The 25,815-nt window shown below is 41.2% G+C and overlaps 1 protein-coding gene across 6 annotated transcripts in view; it reads right to left on the minus strand.

Moving 5' to 3' along the window:
* The window catches only part of ADK (adenosine kinase), a 599,984-nt gene that overhangs the window by 548,962 nt on the left and 25,207 nt on the right, over positions 1-25,815 (minus strand). Inside the window, exon 1 of one of the 6 annotated variants that reach the window (XM_055275675.2) lies at positions 23,903-24,259. The exons of 4 other annotated variants lie outside the window; for them this stretch is intronic. In XM_055275675.2, the coding sequence (XP_055131650.1) occupies positions 23,903-23,916 (14 nt within the window). In that variant the 5' untranslated portion in view covers positions 23,917-24,259. Of the gene's footprint in view, positions 1-23,902; positions 24,260-25,815 lie in introns of those variants that run through there. One more of the 6 variants, XM_063637610.1, reaches the window with a different exon arrangement.

Genomic DNA, 25,815 nt, shown 5'->3' on the forward strand with positions numbered 1-25,815 from the left:
GGTAGCATAAAGATATTTAGAAAAAAAGATGATTATCAGAGAAAGATACAAATCAAAACTACAATGAGACACCATCTCACACCAATCAGAATAACTATTGTTTTTTTTTTTTTGACACGGAGTTTCGCTCTTGTCGCCCAGGCCGGAGTGCAATGGCGCGATCTCAGCTCACTGCAACCTCCACCTCCCAGGTTCAAGTGATTCTCCTGCCTCAGCCTCCTGAGTAGCTGGGATTAAAGGTGCCTGCCACCATGCCTGGCTAATTTTTGTATTTTTAGTAGAGATGGGGTTTCACCATGTTGGCCAGGCTGGTCTCGAACTCCTGACCTCAGCTGATCCACCTGCCTTAGCCTCCCAAAATGTTGGGATTACAGGTGTGAGCCACTATGCCCAGCCCAGAATAACTATTACTAAAGAGTCAAAAAAAAAAAACAAACAGATGTTGTCGAGGTTGCAAAGAAAAGATAATATTTATAAACTGTTGATGGGAATGCAAATTAGGTTAGCCCCTGTGAAAAGAAGTTTAAAGATCTCTCAAAAACTTAAAATATAATTACCATCCGACCCAGCATTCTCATTACAGGTATATACCCAAAGAAAAATGAATCATTCTAGGCCGCGCATGGTGGTTCACGCCTGTAATCCCAGCACTTTGGGAGGCCGAGGTGGGTGGATCATGAGGTCAGGAAATCAAGACCATCCTGGCCAACATGGTGAAACCCCATCTCTACAAAAAATACAAAAATTAGCCAGGCATGGTGGCACGCACCTGTAGTCCCAGCTACTCAGGAGGCTGATGCAGGAGAATTGCTTGAACCCGAGAGGTGGAGGTTGCAGTGAGTCGAGATCGTGCCACTGCGCTCCAGCCTGGGCAACAGAGCGAGACTCTGTCTAAAAAATAAAAATAAAAAAATAAAAGAATCATTCTGCCAAAAAGGGATATGTTTATTACAGCACTCTTCACAATAGCAAAGACATGGAATCAACCTAAGTGCCCATCAATGGTAGAATGGATAAAGAAAATTCAATACATATACACCATGGAATACTATGTAGCCATAAAAAAAGAACGAAATCATGTCCTTTACAGCAATATGGATGCAGCTGAATTATCCTAAGTGTATTAACATAGAAACAGAAAACCAAATATCACATGTTTTCACTTATAAGTGGAAGCTAAACACTGGGTACACAGAGACACAAAGATGTCAGGACAACAGACACTGGAGATTCCAAAATCAGGGAGGGAGAGAGGAAAGCAAGAGCTCAAAAACTACCTATTGGTTACTATGTTCACTACTTAGACGACGGGGATCATTACAAACCCAAACTTCAGTAACAAACCTGCACATGTACTGCCCTGAATGTTATTAGGGAGCCCATGGCACATCCTGGAAGAGTCCAAGCAAGAGCCCTATCTACCCTTGACAAAAAATGACTGTGGTAGGGTCTTTACAACGGATATCAGAAGTGATATAATTCTCTTATTATGTATCCAAAAAATTTAAATATATGCTAACTTTTTATAGAATGATTTGTAACTTTTACAAATTTAAATGCACATCTTTTCATCTAAAAATGTCTAGCTAAAACTTTTATTCATGTCTTATGTTTCCTATACTTCTTATATTCATGTCTTCTCATACATATACTTGTATGTTATATATATAAGGATTCATTTCAGATACCTATAACATGAAATAAAGCAAAACAAAAACAAATCAACAAGAAACGATATAATTTTAAATTATATTTAACGACTTGGAGGAAGTCTGTTTTCCATAAGAGATCACAGTAAGGTTCCAATCCAAATAAAAGAAAGAACTCCACCACAAGTGATGCCTTAAACAGAAGCTCATCTAGCAGCAAGAAATGGGCCAGTGAACACTGTTGGATCAGTCTCAATAGGAGACATTCATCTAGTTTCTCCAACAAGATTTGTCTCTGTGTAATTTTTTATTGGTCTCCAGTTTACTGATGATCCCCCTCCCTTTCACTTGCCTCCAGACCAGTTACCATTCTCACCATTTGGCGACTATCAGTAATATCAATGGACTAGCATGCCAAGATTTATTTAAGAGAATGAGGTATAGCCTATAATTATAATCTGTAATGATTTTTAGAAGATAAAATTAGTCTCTTATTAACACCATAGATTGAGCAACTATGGCTGAACATGCAATAAAGAGACATTTGTCCCTTTTCTATTTAAAGAAAGCTGAGTGGAGGAGGGAAAGATAATACACTTACTTATTCACACTTAAATTGTATTTGTGATCAAAGCAAGTCTAATAAAAAGAAAGTACTTTAAGTGCTTAGAAGGTGAAGGATCAATAGACAAATACAGTAAAATCTAACCATGATTTCACTGGGACTACTCTGCCTGATTTATATATTCTTATTCAAACAATAAAAACTCCTAGAACTTGTTATTTAAAAAAAAAAAAAAAAAAAAAAAAAAAAACAAGGATGAGCAGTGTTATTGGGCTACTTGGCTTTTTATTTTCATTCACCCTTTTAATCAACCTTTGTAAGCATCCAGTTCAATGTATACAGTCATATAACCACAAAACTATGGAACATTTCCATCACAATAACAACAAAAAAGTGTCCTCCTGCCCCCCACATCAATCCCTCTACCCTCAATTGGTCCCCTCTCAGTTTTAAGGAATATAATTGTTACACCTCTTTTTAAGAAGTCAAACCTTTGAACATCTACCGCATTCCTAAAAGAGTTTATTATACTCCGTTTAAAAACTCAGTAAAGATAGTCTTACGGAGAGCCCAATAATTGATTCTAACAACAAAGTACAATTCAAGAGTCAAATAATTCACTTCTGAGTCTCAGTTCTTTTTTTTTTTTTTTTTTTTTTTTAGACGGAGTCTCGCTCTGTCGCCCAGGCTGGAGTGCAATGGCATGATCTCTGCTCACTGTAACTTCTGCCTCACGGGCTCAAGCAATTCCTTCCTCAGCCTGCCGAGTAGTTGGAATTACAGGTGCCCACCACCACGCCTGGCTAATTTTTATATTTATAGTAGAAAGGGGGTTTCACCATGTTGGCCAGGCTGGTTTCGAACTCCTGGCTTCAAATGATCCACCCGCTTCGGGCCTCCCAAAGTGCTGGGATTGCAGGCGTGAGCTATCACGCCCAGCCCAAGTCTCAGTTCTTGAGGTAGCTTGCTGAGAGACTTAAGCAAGCCATCTACCATCTCTGGGCCTAAATGTTAATAATGTTTGACTTGTTTCCAAATAATATTACAATTCAGTTAAGGCCATTTGAAGTCATTCTTATAATAAACTGGAATTGTGTGTCTGTCATCTTTTCCTTGCTATCCTCCCTCTTTTACCCCAAATTTCCTCACTCAAGAGTGGAATTTGGGTGGATTTGATCCCTGGGGCAAACCAAAACCTAAGCCAATCAGCACAATATATTTCTCTAGCCTTAGTAATCAGTTCAGAGACTGGCATGTAACCTAAGCCAGGAAAATCAGAATGAATCCAAGATTTTTTTCTATGATGCTCAGATACAGAACATATTTTTCCCTAATAGATATAAATGAAGAAGGTGCTAGAAGCCTTAAAAACCTAATGGTCTCAAGGTGGCTGCCTTGGGATAAATTTAACACCACAGAAAGCAGAGTGCGAAAACTGAAAGAAACCAGGTCATTAATGAAGTTGTTGGACCACCAATTAAGCTTTACCTGAAACCTATACTCCATCTGAACTTTTCTGTTCTTTGTTTTGTTTTGCTTTTTTAAGTTCAGGGGTACAAGTGCAGGTCTGTTACATAGGTAAACTTGTGTCATGGGAGTTTGTTGTACAGGTTATTTCATCACCCAGGTATCTGGACTTTTCAATTACACATGTCGGTAGTTTTGTTTATTTCAATTTGAGGCTGGTTTTTAGTTACTTACAACTGAAATTATAGGGACAGATGTAAATTGTCATTAATTCATTTTGAGAATCTGTTTAATATGTAATGCATTTTTATTATAAAACTGTAATATAGACAAGATTATTAGTGCTCTTTTTTTTTTTTTTTTTTTGAAACAGAGTCTCGCTCTGTCACCAGGCTGGAATGCAGTAGCGCAATCTCGGTTCACTGCAACCTCCGCCTCCCAGGTTCAAGCAATTCTCCTGCCTCAGCCTCCCGAATAGCTGGGATTACAGGCACGCACGACTATGCCCAGCTAATTTCTGTATTTTTAGTAGAGATGGGGTTTTACCATGTTGGCCAGGATGGTCTCCATCTCTTGACCTCATGATCTGCCCTCCTTGGCCTCCCAAAGTGCTGGGATTACAGGCGTGAGCCACCACGCCCAGCCTAATCTTAACACTACAGTTCCCTAAGGGAGAACGTATGCAACATAGACCCTGATAAGTGATGCTATTAGGCTGCAATTGTCCAAAGCCTGCATGAAACTGGTTGCAGAAGTTGTGGCTAGTATAGCAGTGAGGAGAAAGGAATTTAAATTAGCACAGGCTGGACTTGGTGGCTCACACCTGTAATCCCAGCACTTTGGGAGGCTGAGGCAGGTAGATGGTTTGAGTCCAGGAGTTCAAGGCCAGCCAGGGCAACATGCCAAAACCCCAACTCTGCAAAAAATTGGCTGGGCACAGTGGCTCACACCTGTAATCTCAGCACTTTGGGAGGCTGAGGCGGGCGCATTGCCTCTGCACAGGAGTTCAAGACCAGCCTGGGCAACATGGCGAGACTCCATCTCTATAAAAAATACAAAAATTAGCCGGGTGTGGTGGCATGTGCCTATAGCCCCAGCTACTAGGGAGGCTGAGGTGGAAGAATCCTTGAGCCCAGGAGGTTGAGGTTACAGTGAGCCATGAGTATGCTACTACCTCAAAAAAAAAAAGAAAAGAAAAGAAAGAACGAAAGAAAAAGAAAAATATAAAAAATTGAGCCAGGCATGGTGGTGCACACCCATAATCCCAGCTACTAGGGAGGCTGAGGTGGGAGGATCGCTTAAGCCTGGAAGGTCGAGGTTGCAGTAAGCTGTGATCGCACCACTGCACTCCAGCCCTGGGTGACAGAGTAAGACCCTGTCTTAAAAATAAATTAATTAAATAAAGTAGCACATAAAAGATATCTTGAAATAGTAAGTTAAGTAAAAAAGATACAATTATTTTCAAAAGCAAATAAAACTTTGCTCATGTCATGTTTCTCTCTCCTTCACTGCACATAACTGAGATTATAATGGCTAGTTTCTTAAATACAAACACATATAAACTAGTGTCCAGGCCAGTAAATACTATGACCTTCTTAAATGATGAACATACTATATGAATAAGCATTTATTTTTATCTTGTTCTACTAGAATGTGAACAAGATGAGGTTTAGTCTACAGCCAAAAACTATGACTAACCCGTACTGGGATTACTTTTTGTTCCAAATGTTAGCAATATCTTTTTCTTGGAATGGATGCTAGGATGAGAGATTCTGAACAATCTTTTTTTTTGGCCGGGGAGTGGGGGGAGGTCAGTAATTTTATAAATGTCTCATAACTTAGGCTTGCAGCCAACATAAACCTACATTATAATTATTATTTTGTTGGACAGCCAACAAATTTTATACTGACATATATTTTAGAGTAAGAGTTCCTGAGAAAATTTTTTCTTAGCTATTGACATATTAATGTTTGAATGCTGATTAGCCATCTCACTAGCAGAAACGTTTAATTATGATGCCAGAATAAACACTAACAATGACTGCCTTTAACTGTCTTTAAATCCAGAAACCTCAGCTTTATATATGACTCTTCTCTCTACGTCAACTAGCCTCGTCTTACTAGTAAGGACATCATCTTGGTTTTATCAAACGCTTCCTGTACCTGGATCTCCCACAATATACCCACTAGCACTAGGCCCTCTACAGACATTGCCTGAATTTCTACATTGTTAGCAATTGTTTTAGCCACAATAAATCCTGCACAATATCACCAAAATCATATTATTTTAAACAATTCTAGCCATAATATTTTTCTACTTAAAATCTACCTAGCTTCTGATTATTAATAGGATAAAATCCAAAAGCATAACTTAAAGGACATTGAATCTACTCAAACGTACCATATTTCATCATATCTAAGATGCCATTATTCATAAAATAATACCAATTTCCAATGGTGATGCAAAACACAATCAGTTGTAAGATGTACGCCAATTTCAGAGTTGTTAAAATGGGAAGAAATGTGCACATTAAGATCATCAAAATTCAGTAATTCTTTAGCCTTACCTCTCACCATTCTAATACATACAAACTATTTTAATCATAATGCCTTACTGTTCTTTGAGTAAGACTCCGCCTGTAAAGTCCTTCTCCTGCTTCCCTTGCCTGGCAAACTCCCATTCAACTTTTTAAAATTCCCTATATGCTACCTGTCTTGGGAAATTTTTCCTGATCGACTCCTACCCAAGGGCTTCCACATAAGATATACAAGCTGCCCCCAACACCACTCAAGAGTGCTGTTAACAATGTAAAAAATGGCTCCTGGTACTGTATATCAAGGCACTGCATCCCTCCCTCCCAAAGATTTATTCATTCCCTCCTGCTCAGTTCTAAAAGTCCTTTGATGAACTTTTTAGTTGATTTTAGGGGTTGCTTTGAACTTTATCTCAATCAACTGACCTTAATCACCTAGACAACAAAGCGTAAAGATTTTTTTGAAATCTCATTTACATCTGTATTCCCAACGGCTAGCATATGATAATTCCATGGGTTTTGAGTGATTCTGTGATTATAGGTTCTGATCTTTTGTTGCTTTCTTTTTTTGAGACAGGCTCCTGTTCTGTTGCCCAGGCTGGAGGGCAGTGGTGCAATCACAGCTCACTGCAGGCTCAACCTCCCAAGCTCTCCCACCTCAGCCTCCCAAGAAGTTGGGACTATAGCCACCATACCCAGTTAATTTTTTTCTTTTTAGTAGAGACTGGGTCTCCCTCTGTTGCCCAGGCTCATCTCAAACTCTTGGGCTCAAGCTATACTTCTGCCTCAGCCTCCCCAGGTTCTAGGATTACAGGCATGAGCCAGCATGCCTAGCCCAAGATACACTTTTATAAAGACAAAGAAGTTTTGAAAATAAAAAGTTAGCAAAAAGACACACCATGAAAACACTAATCATAGTGGGGTGGGGGGAGGGGGGAGGGATAGCACTAGGAGATATACCTAATGTTAAATGACGAGTTAATGGGCACAGCACACCAACATGGCACTTGTATACATATGTAACAAACCTGCACATTGTGCACATGTACCCTAAAACTTAAAGTATAATTTAAAAAAAGAAAAAAAAGAAAACACTAATCATAAATTACAGTGGCTATATTAATATCAGACAAGGTAAGCTTTAAAATACGGAGTATCACCAGATACAAAGGGATTTCATGAAAATAGGTCAAATCATCAAGAAAAGAAAGTAATACTAAAGATAACAATACATAAGTATGTACACACCAAATAAAATGGCTTCAAAATACTTTTTTAAAAACTTAGAAACAAAAGAAATAGGCAAATACATAATCTTAGTTTAGCACTCTTCTTTCAGTAATTAGTAAAACAGGCAGACACACCAAAAATTAAAGAATCACACTACACAGCATTTATCCTAGAGGAAGAAAAACTTAAGTGCACAGAGAAATCTGTACACAAATGTTCCTAACAGATTTATTTGTAAAACACTAGGCCAGCCATGGTGGCTCACACCTGTAATCCCAGCACTTTGGGAGGCTGAGGTGGGAGGATCACTTGAGGCCAGAGCTCAAGACCAGCCTGGGCAACATAGTAAGACCTCATCTCTACAAAAAATAAAAATAATTAGCTGGGTGCAGTTGTGCATGTCTCTAGTCCTAGCTCCTCAGGAAGCTAAGGTGGGAGAATTCTTTAAGCCCAGGAGGAATGTAGTGTGCAATGATCATGCCAATACACTCCGGCCTCAGTGACAGAGAGAGCAAGACCATATCTGTTTAAAAAAAAAAAATGGGCCAGGCGCGGTAGCTCACGCCTGTAATCCCAGCACTTTGGGAGGCCGAGGTGGGCGGATCATGAGGTCAGGAGTTCGAGACTAGCCTGACCAACATAGTGAAAACTTGCCTCTACTAAAAATAGAAAAATTAGCTGGGCGTGGTGGTGTGCACCTGTAATCCCAGCTACTCAGGACGCTGAGGCAGAAAAATCACTTGAACCCAGGAGGCGGAGGTTGTGGTGAGCCAAGATCGTGGCACTGCACTCCAGCCTGGGTGACAGAGCAAGACTCTGTCTCAAGAAAAAAAAGAAAAGAAAAAGAAAAAAAAATGGTAAAAATCTAGAAACATAATAAATGTCCTTCAACAGGTAAATAGGTAAACAAACTATGGTACACCCATAAAACAGAAGCAATAAAAAGGAATGAACTATGACACACACAACAACTTAAACGGATCTCAAAGGCATTGTGCTGAGAAAAAAGCCATATGTAAGGGTTACCTACTATATTATTCCATTTATATAACACTCTCGAAGTTACAAAATTACAGTGATGGAAAACAGATCAGTAGTTGCCAGGGGTTAGGGTTCAGAGAAAAGCATAACCATAAAGAAATAATATGAAGAAATTTCTTTGTGGTAACAGAATAGTTTAATACCCTGAATGTGGTAATAGCTACATGAATCCGGACATGATAAAACTTTATAGAACTATACACCACCACCTCCTCAATTAAAAACAGTATATACAAAAACTGGTGAAATTCTAACAAAGTCTATAGTCAACTTAATACTATCGTATAACACGGAAATCAGCTTCCTGGTTTTGGTAACACACTGTAGTTATAAAAGATATATCATTGGGGGAGGAAGTTGAGTGAATAGTGCACAGGAACTTTCTGTACTATTTTTGCGATTTCTGTGAGTTGTATTTCAAAAGAAAAGGGAGGAAAAGGATATAAAAACAGATATATTAAAAATGTTTAGGCCAGGTGTGGTGGCTCACACCTGTAATGTCAGCACTTTGGGAGGCCAAGGCAGGAGAATCACTTGAGCCCAAGAGTTCGAGACCGGCCTGGGCGAGACCCTGTCTTTGTAATTGACATAGTGAGACCCTGTCTTTATATTTTAAAATAATTTTTTTTAGTGCTTAAAAAACAAATTAGGGTGACATCATTGGGAATGGCAGAGTAAGGACCTCAAAAAATCCTCTCTTCCATAAAAGCAACAAGAACACTGGCAAAAAAAATGTCAAGACTTGGGCCGGGCATAGTGGCTCACACCTGTAATCCCACACTTTGGAAGGCCGAGGTGGGCAGATCACAAGGTCAGGAGTTCGAGACCAGCCTGGCCAACATGGTAAAACCCCGTCGCTACTAAAAATACAAAAATTAGCTGGGCGTGGTGGCAGGTGCCTATAATCCCAGCTACTCCAGAGGCTGAAGCACGGGAATCATTTGAACCTGGGAGGCAGAGGTTGCAGTGAGCCAAAATTACACCATTGCACTTCAGCCTGGGCGACAACGCAAGACTACATCTCAAAAAAAAAAGTCAAAAATAGACTTTTTCAGAACTCTGAGTATTAACCAAAAAGTTTGCAACAATCCAAGGAGCATTTATTAAAAAAAGATGGCTGCATCTCGTAAGAATAGCAAGCTTTGTGGCATTTTAATATGCCTTATTCCCATGCCCCTCTTCCCAGCTCCAGGCTAGCCCTGAAAAGCAGCAATCCACAAACCGTGGAATCCTGGAGCCTAGCAGCCAGTGGAGGTGACAGAACAGGGCTAGAGTTCCTTCAAAGTCCCATTTTCAGAGTACAGTTATTATTTGAGCTGACTAGCAATTCCCTGAAAAACCCCACTCCCAAGACTTCCCAATATTTAACCTGATTCGGAGCTTGCCCATTGCTAAAGCCTTTTCCCCCAAGGTATTTATTTGTCAAAAACAATCAGCTAAAATTGCTTAACATTTCAGCTACCTGAAGCAGCTGGGGCAAACAAGCTAACCAAAAAACACAAAAGGAAAAGTAGGAGAATGAGATGTCCATAGGGAGTTTTGAAAAGTTCTGAAATTCCTAAGACTCTGGAAGATCACAACAGTGTGCCCAGGCCTATGGGCATGCTCAAGAAAGACCTGAGAAGGCCCTAAGCAATCACCACTGACTGAGCATGAAGCTTGGCAAAAACAGGAAGTCAAGGCTATGGATGAACTGAAAGCCTGGTTGAGTGCTGAAAGTGTGCTCCAACAAGCACACAGAGCCTCTCAGCAAAGACTAGAACAGTAACAAGCATTGACAAGAATGTGGAGAAACTGGAATCTTCATACATTGCTGTTGCAAATTATAAGTGATTCAGCCACTTTGGAAAATAGTCTGGCAGTTCCTCAAAAAGTAAATATAAAATTACCACATGCCCCAGCAATTCTACCCTTAGGGGAAATAGAAACATAGAACAACACAAAAACTTGTACATGAATGTTTATAGCACCATTATTCATAGCAGCCCAAAAGTGAAAATAACCCAAATATCTCTCAAGTGATAAATGGATAAATTGGGGCATAGCTATACAATGAAATATTATTTCAGTTATAAGAGAGAATGAAATACTGATACACGCTACAACATGGATGAACTTTGAAAACATACTTGGTAAAAAAAAAAAAAAAAAAAAGCCAGCTATGAAAGGCCAAATATTATATGATTCCACTTAGGAAATGTTCAGAATAGGCAAATTTGTAGGGACAAGGTAGATTAGTGGTTGCCAGGGGTTAGAGGTTAGGGAGACATGAAGAGTAACTGCTAACGGGTATGGGTTTTCATTTTGGGGGACAAAAACGTTCTGGAATTAAATAGTGCCGATGGCTGTACAACCTTGTGAATATACTGAAAACTACTGAGCTGTGCAATTTTTAAGTGGTGCATTTTACAGTTACTGAATTATATCTCAGTTAAATAGTAACAAACACATAAAACTATCTGACCTAATTGATAAATTATAGAACACTAAATTCAATAACTGCAGTATACGTTGTATTTAATAAAAGATACATAAAATATCTACACTGAAAACCTCAAAATATTGCAGAGCGGAATTAGAGACACATGTAACATTCACCAAAACAGACCACAGGGTAGGCCTTAAAACTAATCTCTGTAGCTATCAAAGGATTAAAATCATAAACAACTTATCATTTACAGATACATGGTACAGATATGTACACAATATGTCAACAACACATTCCCTGAACACCATGTAAAATTGAAAATAGCTAGAAAATCCCCAAATATTAAGAAACAATAAACTTCTACATGACCTGTGGACCAGAAAAATCACAATGGAAATAGAAATTTGAATTGAACATATCGAAATTGTATGCTGCAAGTAAAGGAGTACTTAGAAGAAAATGTTAATTATATAAGAAATGTACATTAGAATGACTACTGGGTGTTAGCAAAGAAAAAATAATAAAAATAAAAGAAATGTGGCTGGGCGCAGTGGCACTTTGGGAGGCCGAGGTGGGCGGATCATGAGGTCAGGAGTTAAAGACCAGCCTGGCCAACATGGCAAAACCCCGTCTCAAATAAAAATACAAAAATCAGCCTGGCATGGTGGCGCACGCCTATAGACCCAGCTACTCAGGAGGCTGAGGCAGAAGAATCGCTTGAACCTGGGAGGCAAAGGTTGCAGTAAACCAAGATGGTACTACCGCACTCCAGCCTGGGTGACAGAACGAGACTCTGTCTCTGAATGAATGTATGAATGAATGAATGAAATGAAATGAAATGCACATTAGAAAACAAGAGAGGTTTAAAAACAATAATCTAAACTTCTAACTCAAAAAAGGTAGAAAAAGGAGAGCAAATCAAATCCAAAAGAGTAGAGCAAGGTAGCCGGGCGCGGTGGCTCACGCCCCTAATACCAGCACTTTGAGAGGCTGAGGCGGGCAGGTCAAGAGGTCAGGAGATTGAGACCATCCTGGCTAACAAGGTGAAACCCCGTCTCTGCTAAAAACACACAAAAAAATTAGCTGGGTGTGGTGGCAGGCGCCGGTAGTCCCAGCTACTCGGGAGGCTGAGGCAGGAGAATGGTGTGAACCCGGGAGGCGAAGCTTGCAGTGAGCCAAGATGGCGCCACTGCACTCCAGCCTGGGCGACAAAGCAAGACCCCATCTCAAAAAGAAAAAAATAAGGACAGCAAGAAAATTAAAAGAGCAGAAATACATTAAAATAAAAACTACATGCCCAAAATAGAAATTCAACAAAACAAAATCTGGGTTTTTGAAAAGATTAATTGCTAAACCCCTAGCAAAACTGATCCAAAAATTCAAAAGAAGTACCAACATCAAGAATGCAAATGGAGAAATATAGCAGTTCATACAGGCAATAACAGAATATTAGGAAATTTTATGAACTTTATAACAACTCAACAATTGAGAATAAATTCATTTAAAAATTCAACTTCTCAAAACCGACACAGGAAAAAGTGAAGAACCTGGATGCTTACATATCAACTAAAGTAATTAAACCTGTAAAAGTAATTATACTAATTTAAAACCTTCTGCTCTTTCCTGCAAAAACACTCCAGGCCCACATGGCCGCACTGATTAATTCTATCAAAATTTAAAGTAACAATACCAATCTTATAAAGCTACAATAATTAAGACAGTGTGGCATTGACACAGGAAGATACAAATAAATCAACAGAATAGAACAAATCCAAGAAAAGACCCATAGCTATCTAATCAATTAATTGAAAATCCTTTTGAGAAACCCTTACATGATAGTAAAAGAGTAGTTTAAGATTGATCATAGGCCTAAATACAAAAGACAAAAATATAAAGGTTTTAGAAAAAAACCATGAGAGAATAGTTTCACAAGCCTAGCAGAGGGTAAGGAAAGACTTCTTAGAACAGAAAAGGTAATACCATAAAATAAAATAAATCAACAAATTCAACTTGCTCAAAATTTAAAAGTTCTGCTGTCAAAAGGCATTAAGAAAATGCAACAACATAGCTCAGACCACGAGAAAATATTTAGAGAGAGAGAGAAAGAGTGTGTGTGTGTGTGTGTGTGTGTGTGTGTGTGTGTGTGTAAAATCTGATAAACCTGGCAAATAACTTGCATTCAGATATAAAAAGAACTCCTACAAATCAGCAACAAAAAGACAACCCAATAAAATAGGGTTGTACATAAAACTTTAATAAAAACTTGTACATAAATGTTTATAGCACCATTATTCATAATAACCCAAAAGTGAAAATAATCCAAATATCTATCAAGTGATAAATGGATAAATTGTGGCATATCTATATAATGAAATATTATTCAGTGATAATATTTCAGAAATGAACTGACCAAAATAAAAGATAAGCAAATGGCCAATAATCACATAACTATTAGCCATCAAGGAAATATAAACAAAAACCATGATGAAATACAAGTACACACTCACAAGAATGCCTAAATTTTAAAATGCCAAACATTGTGAAGAATGTGGAAAACTGAACTCTCATAAAAAAACTGGTGGGAATGTAAAATGTGTTAAATTTTCCATTTTGGAAAAGTTTAATGGTTTCTAAAGTTAAACATAAATCTACCCTAGTACACAGCAATTTCACTCCTAGATATTTACCCAAGTCCACATAAAGATATATACACAAATGTTCATAGCAACTTTATTCATAGTAACCAAAAACTGGAAATAACCCAAAGCCCATCAATAGAAGACTTGTTGCTACATACATATAATGGAATATTACTTGGCAATAAAAGGGAAAAACTACTGATACACACATCAAAATGGGTGAATCTCAAAAATATTATATTGAACAAAAGTAATCAGACACAAAATACTCCTTGCTGTATGATTCCATTTATGTGAAGTTCTAGAATAGGCAAAACTAACATCTATAGTAAAAGAAGTCCAAAAGTGGTTGCCTGGGTGAGAAGGGGGACAGAATTAATTAAAAAGAAGCTGGATCGGGCACAGTGGCTCACACCTGTAATCCCAGCACTTTGGGAGGCTGAGGTGGGTGGATCGATCACTTGAGCCCAGGAGTTCAAGACCACCCTGGGCAACATAGCAAGACCCCCCACACACACACACTCCACTCCCCCGGCATTGTTACAAAAAATACAAAAAAAAAAAATAGCCAGGCGTGGTGGTGCACACATGTAGTCCCAGCTACTTCGGGGACTGAGGCAAGTAGATGGCTTGGGCTGGGGAGGTCAAGGTTGCAGTGAGACGTGTTTGCACCACTGCACTCAACCCTGAGTGACAAAGTAAGACCCTGGGGAAAGGAAAGGAGAATAGAAAGGGGAGAAGGGGAAGGGAAAGGGGAAAGGGGAAGGGGAAGGAAGGGAAGGGAGGGAAAGGAAGGGAAGGGAAGGAAAGAGAAGGCTGATTTGACTTTACGGAAATTATACTGAGAGAGCCAGGCACAGTGGCTAACTGTGAGCCACTGAGAGAGCCAGGAAAAGTGGCTAACGCCTTTAATCCCAGCACTTTGAGAGGCTGAGGTAGGCAGATCACTTGAGGTCAGGAGTTCCAGAGCAGCCTGGCCAACATGGTGAAACTCCGTCTCTACACAAATATACAAAAATTAGCCTGGCACGGTGGGGCGCACCTGTAATCCCAGCTACTCAGGTGGCTGAGGCAGGAGAATCCCTTGACCCCCAGGAGAGGTAGGTTGCAGTGAGCTGAGATCGGGCAGCTGCACTCCAGCCTGGGCAACAGAGTTTTTTGTTTTTTTTTTTTTTTTTGAGACGGAGTCTCGCTTTGTCACCCAGGCTGGAGTGCAGTGGCACGATCTCGGCTCATTGCAAGCTCCGCCTCCCGGGTTCACGCCATTCTCCTGCCTCAGCCTCCCGAGTAGCTGGGACTACAGGCGCCCGCTACCATGCCCGGCTAATTTTTTTTGTATTTTTAGTAGAGACAGGGTTTCACTGTGTTAGCCAGGATGGTCTCCATCTCCTGACCTCGTGACCACCCGCCTCGGCCTCCCAAAGTGCTGAGATTAGAGGCGTGAGCCACCGCGCCCGGCCGACGACTCTGTTTCAAAAAAAAAAAAATTATATTGTTGGCATTTTTTTTTTTTTAAGTGAACAGACTAGGGAAATGTGTCTCTTGGTTACATAAAGCCAATCCTTCCATATGTATTCTAGATTCTATCCTTCTTTCCTACTCAACATTGATTTCTTCCTTCTGTCAAGCATCATCTATTTTTTCTGCTTTCTATTGGACCACTCTTTTCAGCACACAAATGTGAAAATTTCAAACCCTCCCCGCAGAAAACCTTAGCCCAGCATACACTTCCAACTACCGTTATTTCCCTGCTCTCCTTTACAGCAAAACACTACCAGTGCTCTATCAAATAGTAAGTTCCCCTAAACTAGGTAAAATTATTCATTTTAAATTCAATTGCAGAAAGGCACATGTGCGACATGACTAACACTTACATAACAATTTTCAACTTAAAATGCATTTTTTGATATGTCACCTCTTTAATATCTTCAAAACACCCATGTAGGATAGGTATTGCTATTATCTCTTTTTAACGGATGAGGAAACAAGAGGTTCCTCAAGGTTATGTAACCTCCCAAAAGTAAGATAACAAATAATCCCTAATTTCGAATCATGTGCATTACTATTCAATATACATTTGTACACTCAGAACTCTCCATACAATAAAAATGTCTGACCAATGAAAAACATCCAAATGTACCCAAAATAGGCCAAAATTCCATTATCTTATGGTCCTAGTTCAAATAACATTTCAACAAACAAAACCTAGTACAACAAAATGATTATAATGCATATGTAGGTGACCAGATAATTTATTACTCAAATGGGACATTTTTGAGAGTAAATGAGACACATTGATGTGTCTATTAATTGTGTCAGGATAGCTGGGGACAATGGCTCATGCCTATAATCCCAGCACTTTAGGTGGCTGAGGCGGGAGGATCACTTGACCAAGAGTTTGAGGCTAGGAGGTTCAAGACCAGCCTGGGCAACATGGCAAGACCCCATCTTTACCCACCCCCCCAACACACACACACACACACACACACACACACACACAAAATATAGCCAGGCATGGTGGTGTGTGTTTATAGTCCCAGCCTCTCTGGAGGGCTGAGGTGGGAGGATCACTTGAGCCCAGGAGTTCAAGGTTACAGTGAGCCATGATTGCACTACTGCACTCCAGCTGGGCAGCAGAGCAAGACCCTGTGTCTACAAAAGAAAAAATAGTAATAAATAATAATGTCAAGATAACAGGCATGATCCAGAATTGTCCTGGGCAAACTGGAACACATGGTCATCCCATTCATAACCTAGCTTTGCTATTTAAAAAATAAAAATCTCTGCCAGGCGCAGTGGCTCACACCTGTAGTCCCAGCATTTTGGGAGGCCAAGGTGGGTGGATCACCTGAAGTCAGGAGTTCAAGACCAACCTGGCCAATATCGTGAAATCCCGTCTCTACTAAAAATACAAAAATTGGCTGGGTGTGGTGGTGGGCACCTGTAATCCCAGCTACTCAGGAGGCTGAGGCAGGGGGAATTGCTTAAATCCGGGAGGTGGAGGTTGCAGTGAGCTGAGATTGTGCCACTGCACTCCAGCCTGGGTGATAGAGCGAGACTCCGTCTCAAATAAAGTAAAAATAAAATAAAATAATCTCAGACCAGAATACCAACTAAAAAAGTTAAAAGTAAAAAAAAAAAAAATTTTATTTATGTTTTATCACAGTATTTCATTTTATTAATAGTCTATTTCATGGCCAGGCATGCCTATAATTCCAGCACTTTGGGAGGCCGAGGTGGATGGGTAAGCCGAGGACGAGTTCGAGACCAGCCTGACCAACATGGAGAAACCCCATCTCTACTAAAAATGCAAAATCAGCTGGGCGTGGTGGCACATGATTGTAATCCCAGCTACTCGGGAGGCTGTGTCAGGTGAATTGCTTGAACCTGGGAGTTGGAGGTTGCAGTGAGCCGAGATGGCACCACTGCACTCCAGCCTGGGCAGCAAGAGCAAAACTCCATTTCAAAAAAAAAAATAGTATATTTCATTACAGGATCAAGGGATCTTCCTGACTCAGCCTCTCAAGTAGCTGGGACTACAGGCGCAATACCACCACACCCTGCAAATTTTCGTATTTTTTGTAGAGATGGGGTTTTATCATATTGCCCAGGATGGCCTTGAACTCCTGGCCCCAAAGCGATCCTCCCACCTCGGCCTCCCAGAGTGCTGAGATTATAGGCATGTGCCACCGTGCCCAGCAATAGTATTTTTTAAATAACAATTTAAAACCAAGGATGTGGCTGGGCACAGCGGCTCATGCCTGTAATCCCAGCATTTTGGGAGGCCCAGCACTTTGCGAGGTCAAAGCAGGTGGATCACTTGAGCTCAGGAGTTCAAAACCAGCCTGAGCAATATGGTTAAACCCCATCTCTACAAAAAATACAAAGACTACAGGACTACAGGTGGGACTGTAGGGACTTCAAGTGGGACTACTCCCAGCTGCTCAGGAGGCTGAGGTGGGAGGATCACTTAAGCCCGGAGGTTGACGTTGCAGTGAACTGTGTTCATACCACCACACTCCAGCAAGGGCAACAGCGCAAGACCCTGTCTCAAAAAATAAAAAAAATAACATAAAACCAAGGAGGTATGAAGAGGTAGGGAGACGTGACTGTTAACCAATATTGCAGAAAAGGGTTAACATTCAAACAGTCTAGAAAATCACTTTGGTTCAAGTTTTATCTTTGACAGTTCTGCTTAACGTAGCAATATTGTGGCTGGAAAGATTTGGAGTTTGAAAACCTTATATGCTTTTTTCAAACAAAGGTGATCTATTTATAAATAGAAGCATTAACAGCTGACAACGTTGCACATAAAAGATTCCTGGCCAGGCACGGTGGCTCATGCCTGTGAGCACTTTGGGAGGCCGAGGCAAGAGAATCACCTGACGTCAGAAGTTCGAGACCAGCCTGACCAATATGATGAAACCCCATCTCTACTAAAAATACAAAAATTAGCCGGGCATGGTGGCATGCACCTGTAATTCTAGCTACTCAGGAGGCTGAGAGAGGATAATTGCTTGAACCCGGGAGGCGGAGGTTGCAGTGAGCAGATATCGTGCCATTGAACTCCAGCCTGGGCAATAACAGTATAACTGTGTCTCAAAAATAAATAAATAAATAAAAAGAAAGATTCCTGTTTTAGTTCTTCAAAATATTCCATAAATGAAACAATTTTAGTTTAAAAGCTCACTTACCTCTCTAAAAAAATCCCACAGCATAAAAAAAAATTGTGCAGTAATGTGAATTTACAATTATTATTTTTAAAACACAGGTAAAAATGAGTTTGAAAACTTTGTTTTAAGGCTCTAAAGAAACCAACTCAACAAAGACAGTTTCAATCTTAGCCAGATTTTAGTCTCTATATGAATGTTCTGAGTGGCTTGGCAGATTCTATTGGACATATCTCAAAAAGTTTTGAGTGTTAGAAGGAAAATACCCCACGACCCCACCCACTGCCCACATAAATTTTCCAATGTAGGCTTAACCCACAAAAGTGGGTTCCAGAATCATCATGTAGGGCACAGTGATGTCCAGAGTCCCAGAATAGTTTTAGACCAAACCTGACCTATCTGGGCAGACCAAAGAATAGGGCTCCTTAGCTCTACAACAAATACTCCCCAACTCCATTTCCTAGTATTCCCTGGCACAAACCCAAGCTGTAAGCAATGCCCAAAACCAGACTAGACACTGATGTTAGGAAAACAAGGCAATATTCAGAGAGGAATTTTGAAATAGTGTTGCTCAGTGAAAAATACATAAATTAGGAGTCAGAAGATCTAAATTCTATCTTAGGCTCTACCACTAGGTCTAAGTAGGACATTTCACTTTACTTTGGACACAAGATCCAGTACAGAAAAGGAAAAAAAGTAAAATGCTAAGGATCCTCTTTGAATCCTGACATTCTGCATCTTCCTCTGTCTCCTGAATTTAACTCAGGCACCAACTTAACTACTGGGCCAATTTAAAATGACAAAAGCATCAATTTATCAAATATGTTCTATCATTTCCCAAATGAAGACCAGTAGGAATCTGATCTACATCACAAAGGATATAAGTTGTTCTCCAAGGATACCTGGTTTCAGAGGCTGTAAATGTAGACTCTTAATCAGTAATTAAGTAGAATAGAATACAAATGATGAAATACTATCTCCAGCCAAATTCAAAGATCTTAAGTTAAAAATAAAAAAAAGTTTTCATTTAAATTTAGGAATTCCTAAAGAGACCCAAAAAAAAAATCTTTATTTAGGAATTCCTCAGAGTTGAATGCTATATTAGAAAGGGAACTGAACAAGGTATCTAGAGATCTCATATCTAGTTCAAGATATGTAACTGTGTGAACTTGAACACGTCACACTATCTCTGGGCTTTAATTCAACTGTAAAATGAGAAAATTAGACAGGTAAGTTTCTTTCCTGTCTAAAAATTTAAGATTTAAACATTTTTTTCTCAGATGACACCATTCTCCAGAGGGCTCAAAGTGCTTTTATTCTATTTTTTAAATGCTTTAAAATTTAAAAGCACTTTTACACTTATCCAACAACACTGGTAGGATGAATATTAGTATCTCTACTACTGAGTTATTTCATTAAACAAACGTCCAGAATAGAAAAGAGAAATGGGGCTGGGCACGGTGGCTCACGCCTGTAATCCCAGCACTTTGGGAGGCCAAAGTGGGTGGATCACGAGGTCAGGAATTCAAGACAAGCATGGCCAGCCGGGCGCGGTGGCTCACGCCTGTAATCCCAGTACTTTGGGAGGCCGAGGCGGGCAGATCATGAGGTCAGGAGATCGAGACCATCCTGGCTAACACGGTGAAACCCCGTCTCTACTAAAAATACAAAAAATTAGCCGGGCAAGATGGCGGGCGCCTGTAGTCCCAGCTACTCCGGAGGCTGAGGCAGGAGAATGCGTGAACCCAGGAGGTGGAGCTTCAAGTGAGCCGAGATCGCACCACCGCACTCCAGCCTGGGTGACAGAGCGAGACTCCGTCTCAAAAAAAAAAAAAAAAAAAAAAAAAAAAGACTAGCCTGGCCAACATGATGAAACCCTGTCTCTACTAAAAATACAAAAATTAGCTGGGCGCAGTGGCGGGCGTCTGTAAACCCAGCTACTCGGGAGGCTGGGGCAGGAGAATGGCTTCAACCCAGGAGGTGGAGATTGCAGTGAGCCGAGATCGCGCCACTGCACTCCAGCCTGGGCGACAGAGCAAGACTCTGTCTCAAAAAAAAATAATAATAATAATAAAAAGAAAAGAGAAATGGAAGCTCAGTAACTCAGAAAAGGCCCTCAATGGGGCCCAAGATATTCTGACCATTGGTCCTCATTGATTTCCAATCCTATATTCTTTCATAGCCCTTGCTATGAAAAGAGTCACATACTACTATATTTAGCAACAATTAAGGGTGGTATAAAACAAGAACGCTGGACACAAAGTCAGAGTTGGTTATCTTGTAATCATTCAGCTTATCAGTAAAAGGGGGTCAATAATACCGCTGAGCACAAAATGGGAACGTTAACAGAAAGGGGTCCCAATCTAGACCCCAAGAGGGTTCTTAGACATCATGCAAGAAAGAATTCAGGGCAAGTCCATAAAGTGAAAGCAAGTTTATTAAAGAAGTAAAGAACCTGTAATCCCAGCACTTTGGGAGGCCGAGGCGGACGGATCACGAGGTCAGGAGATCGAGACCATCCTGGCTAACACGGTGAAACCCCGTCTCTACTAAAAATACAAAAAATTAGCCGGGCGAGGTGGCAGGCGCCTGTAGTCCCAGCTACGTGGGAGGCTGAGGCAGGAGAATGGCGTGAACCCCGGGGGGCGGAGCCTGCAGTGAGCCGAGATCGCGCCACTGCACTCCAGCCTGGGTGAAAGAGCGAGACTCTGTCTCAAAAAAAAAAAAAAAAAAAAAAGGAAGTAAAGAAACAAAAGGATGACGATTCCAAAGACAGAGCAGGGGTATGGGCTGCTCAACTAAGTATCTTGTTATTTCTTGATTGTATGCTAAACAAGGGGTGGATTAATCATGAGTTTTCCAGGAAAGGGGTGATGACTTCTCAGAACTGAAGGTCTTTCACATTTTTAGACTGTATAGGGTAAGGTCTGAACATTGCCATGGCATATGTAAACTGTCATGGCACTAGCGGGAGTGTATTTTAGCATGCTAATACATTATAATTAGTGTATAACAAGCAGTGAGGATGACCAGATGTCACTCTCATCACCATCTTGGTTTTGGTGAGTTTTTGCTGGCATCTTTACCTCATCCTGTTGTAGGGTCTTTGTGACCTGTATCTTCTGCCTATCTCCCGTCTCATCCTGTGACTAAGAATGCTTAACCTCCTAGGAATGCACCCTGGTAGGTCTCAGTCTTATTTTACCCAGCCCCTATTCAAGATGGAGTCGCTCTGGCTCAAATGCCTCTGACAGGAACATGTCTGACATCATTATTGCAAAAACTAAAGATATGACATAATTGCATTAAATGTAGTGTTCACCAGGAAATGGCTGGTATCTGTAGGATGACCAACTCATTCAAAACTATCACAATATAGAGTCACTTCACTTTCAGTGGCTTCCCTGCACTTCCCCCCAACACCCAGCAGTTGTGTTCTCTTGGCTAACCCTGCCTACTTCTAAACCCCAGTTATCAAGTTCGTTGCAGGATAAGAAGAAAGCAAAAGAGTTACTATAGTTGTCTCTCATGATACTTTACAATTTCTGCCACAGAAACAGCTTTTTCAGGAAATTTAAATAGTATATTGTTTCTATAAAGGCACCATGCAGAGCACTAAATCATGGAAATCTAGATTCAATTCCTAACTTTGCCACTGATTTTGCACAAGGCACTCAACTTTTGTCTCAGTTTCCTCAGGTGTAAAATGTACTAGCTGGTTTAAATAACATCTAAAAGAGCTTTTTCGAGCCATGTTACTATAGTTCAAGATTATGTAAAATACAAACTGACATCTGAAGAAACAAGCATAAATAAATTTTATCATCAGTTATCCATCCTTTCAAAACATGTCAAGTAAGGCTGGTGTCAACCTTTACATCAGTCTTTTAAAAACAACTATTAACCCCTACATTAAAAGATACATCCTGCTGTCACTTATTAAACAGCAGAAGCTTTAGATTTGGATGTTCCTCCAATGAGGCACAGTCAGGAAGATGATAGTCAATTAAAACTGAATCCACATAACAACTGATTCTTAACACAGAAAGTATTTGACCCCTACACCTAATTAGTAGCATTCTGTGATAATAAGAGTGGGAATGGGAAGAAGGGGAATTAACTCTGGGTACAACAGCCTAATTCTAATTCATCCCAAAATACTGTTAGCTTTAAAAGCTAGATTTATATGCCCCAATATAATTTATTGTGAAATCTTCCCATGTGGGTCTCCATGTTTCAGCACCTGAATCTCCTTCTGCATAATGAGATAAGTACTTTGTCTATGTTAGTACAGAATTAGGCAATTTAGGCCGGTCGTGGTGGCTCATGCCTGTAATCCCAGCACTTTGGGAGGCCGAGGCGGGTGGATCACTTGAGGTCAGGAGTTCAAGACCAGCCTGGCCAATATGGTGAAACCCCATCTCTACTAAAACTACAAAATTAGCTGGGCGTGGTGGCGAGCGCCTATAATTCCAGCTATTTGGGTGGCTGAGGCAGCAGAATCGTTTGAACCCGGGAGGCGGAGATTGCAGTGAGCAGAGAGCATGCCATTGCACTCTAGCCTGGGCAAAAGGAGCGAAACTCTGTCTCAAAAAAAAAAAAAAAAAAAAATACATATATATATATATATATATATATGCAATTTAAGAGACAGACTATGTCCGAGTTCAGCACAGTTAGATCTTACTGATCTTACTGAGGGTTAGGTTCCCAAGCTGTCTCTTAAACACAATGTAGTAAAAATTGCCATTGAGAAGCTCTCAAATCACCAGGACGGGTGAAGCCTGGAAAGCTCATAGACCAAAAATGAGCTTATTTTATTTCTCTTCACATTTTTGTGCTGGGGCCTCCCTTTCTCTGGGACAACAAAGCCCAAGTTCTGCTTTTAATAAGGCCAGTCAGAACATTGGATATATAAAGCAATTTATCTCTTTTTATAAATAGTTGAACTAGCGTAAATTAAACATTCAGTCAAGGCTACTGGGAGAAAGTGGACAAGCCCATTATCCTGTCCCCATTAACAAAAAAAGAACCTTCCAAACTGGAAGACCAATTGGGGGAAAGTCTCCAGTTTCATGGCTTTCGCTACATGCCCAGCATCTCCCAACTCATTTCACTTGTGACTCTCAGATAAAAGGAGTAAAGAAACAAGATGGTACCTTCGGGAACCAGGGTCCTAATTCCAGTCATAAGCAAACATTTTAGAGACACACAATTTCACAACTTGAGGGCAATATACCTGCATCAGAGAAGGGCCAACTTCGCAGGTCTGCTCCCGGCCAACAATGAAGTTCTGTCAGGGGGCATGACACGCAGGCATGACACACACTGTGCACGCCACGCTCCCTCGGGCCCTGGGCCGCCCCCGGGGGCGCGGGTGGGGCACATTTTTCATGGGAAATCCACTACACACCCAAGAACGCTTGCAACCCTGGAATCTGGGCGAGGGTCACCTCAACCAAGCAGCGACACACAGGACTCCGCAATGTGCCACAGACCCGAAAACTTCTGAGGAAAGCAGAAATGCCCAAATGAAAAGTGCGGAGGGAACCCCCAACAAGAGGGGGACCAGAGGCAGAGGCAGGCTCCAGACCACCCGCGAGAAGGAGCGACAGTGCTCAGGCGCTTGGGAGGCTAACGCCGAGCCCGGAGCAGTCGAGGCAGCCGCCCGCTCGTTACCTGACGGACGTCATGGCTTCGCCCTCCTGCCCCACGCCACGGAGTCCGCGTCCGATGCTCTACGTCCGCTCGAGCAGCAGCAGGTACCACAGCAACTGCTTCCCGGCTCAGGCACTCAGCGACTGGGAGCGCGTCCTCACACACCCCGCGCGCGGGCGGCCCCTGGCGAGCCGGCCCGGGGTGCTGATTGGAGGGAGGGCGGGCGCTCCGCCCCGGGCGAAGGGCTGGAGATCGTCCCCAGACGCCGGGGGCCACCGCGTGTCTCGTGCCAGCTCGCTGGCGCGCGGGCTAGCGAGCTGACTAGCGGGCGCGGTGGCCATCTTGAGTCCTGGTAACAGCGTCCCAGTCACCCCGCAGTTTACAGGGCGAGAGATTAGGTGCCCGCCCCAAAAATGGCCGCGCCTCTGGCAACCAGTTTAGCAGTCACATGGCCACGGTCTACCTCGGCAAGCTTAGGTCCCTTTAACAGCACTTAGGAAAGAGGCGCTGTCAGGGCAGGTTTTCGGGAGTGGGATTTAACAGCCTGCAAAGTCCATCTGCAAAGGTGGGGGGAAAAAAAGCAACAGCCTGGAAAGCCTCAGCCTAGGAAAATATAAAATGCCTGGCAACGGCAGCACGACGTACTAATTAAAGTCCGCAGCCTTTGAGAGTCAGTTGCTGGATCTGATGGTCCCAAATGTTCCTGAACTTCAGAAACACTTAAAGCAGCTTATTTAATATGGATAGTGTCACCTTATGTATCAGAATCTAGAAAGGTAGGCCTGGACATCGGTATTTTTAGCAAGTTACCAGGTGAATCAGGTACAGACATAAAATTTTACAACCTCTGGGCCCCACTCAAGACTATCCTATTTGACACAATTACCTCACTTTCCAGAGAAGCATGCGGGCTATAAAAAAAAGAATCTAAGACCATAGGGGGGGAAAGTGGATGGCACCCTAACTCTTGGCTCTAATCTTACAGTTTAATGCAGTTGAAGAGTTAAGAAATTGTGAACCAATAAAAGGAAAATTAACTCCAACTATGAAAGGGGGGAATCAGTAAATGCTTTATGATCTAAATTGCTTTTCTTTATTGCTTTATTCTCTGTGCAGTAATTTTTTGAATTTTCATTTTTTTATTTTTGTAGAGACAGGGTCTCACTATGTTGCCCAGGCTGGTCTTGAACTCCTAGCCTCAAGCAACCCTCCCACAGCACTGGGAATATAGGTGTGAATGACTGGGCCCTGTTCTACAATGTTATTAATAGACTACAATATCCAGTGGCATTCACTTACTGACCATCTAGGATGGTTATCAATTTCATATGTCTGAAATCAGTTACATCAGAAGCAACCCAATACCATCAGATATTGAAATGTGGCTGATGGGACTGAAGAACTTAATTTTTAATTTATTTAATTTTAATTCATTTAAATTTTATAACTGAAGCAATATATTTTTCCATTAAACACAATGGTATTGTTTTGGTTGGACTACATTTCACTTTTTTTTTTTTTTTTTTTTTGAGCTGGAGTCTTGTTCTGTCGCCCAGGTTGGAGTGCAGTGGCGCGATCTCCAACCTCCGCCTCCTGGGTTCAAGCGATTCTCGTGCCTCAGGCTCCTGAGTAGCTGGGACTACAGGCTTGCGCCACCATACCTGGCTATAGTTTTTTGTATTTTTGGTAGAAACAGAGTTTCACCATGTTGGCCAGGCTGGTCTCAAACTCCTGGCCTCAAGCGATCTGCCCGCCTCAGTCTTCCAGGCGTGAGCCAACACTCCTGGCCCCTTTTTGCCTTTTTTAATGTGGCTACTAGAAAATTTAAAATTACAGGAATCTTGCATTATATTTCTACAGAACAGTGCTGCTCTATAGTCTAAGTTAGCCTTACCTATCGCTGTCCCTGTGATAGAATAATGAAGTTCACAAAA

Source organism: Symphalangus syndactylus, chromosome 4 (assembly GCF_028878055.3).
Source record: "Symphalangus syndactylus isolate Jambi chromosome 4, NHGRI_mSymSyn1-v2.1_pri, whole genome shotgun sequence".
NCBI classification, from domain to species: Eukaryota; Metazoa; Chordata; class Mammalia; order Primates; family Hylobatidae; genus Symphalangus; species Symphalangus syndactylus.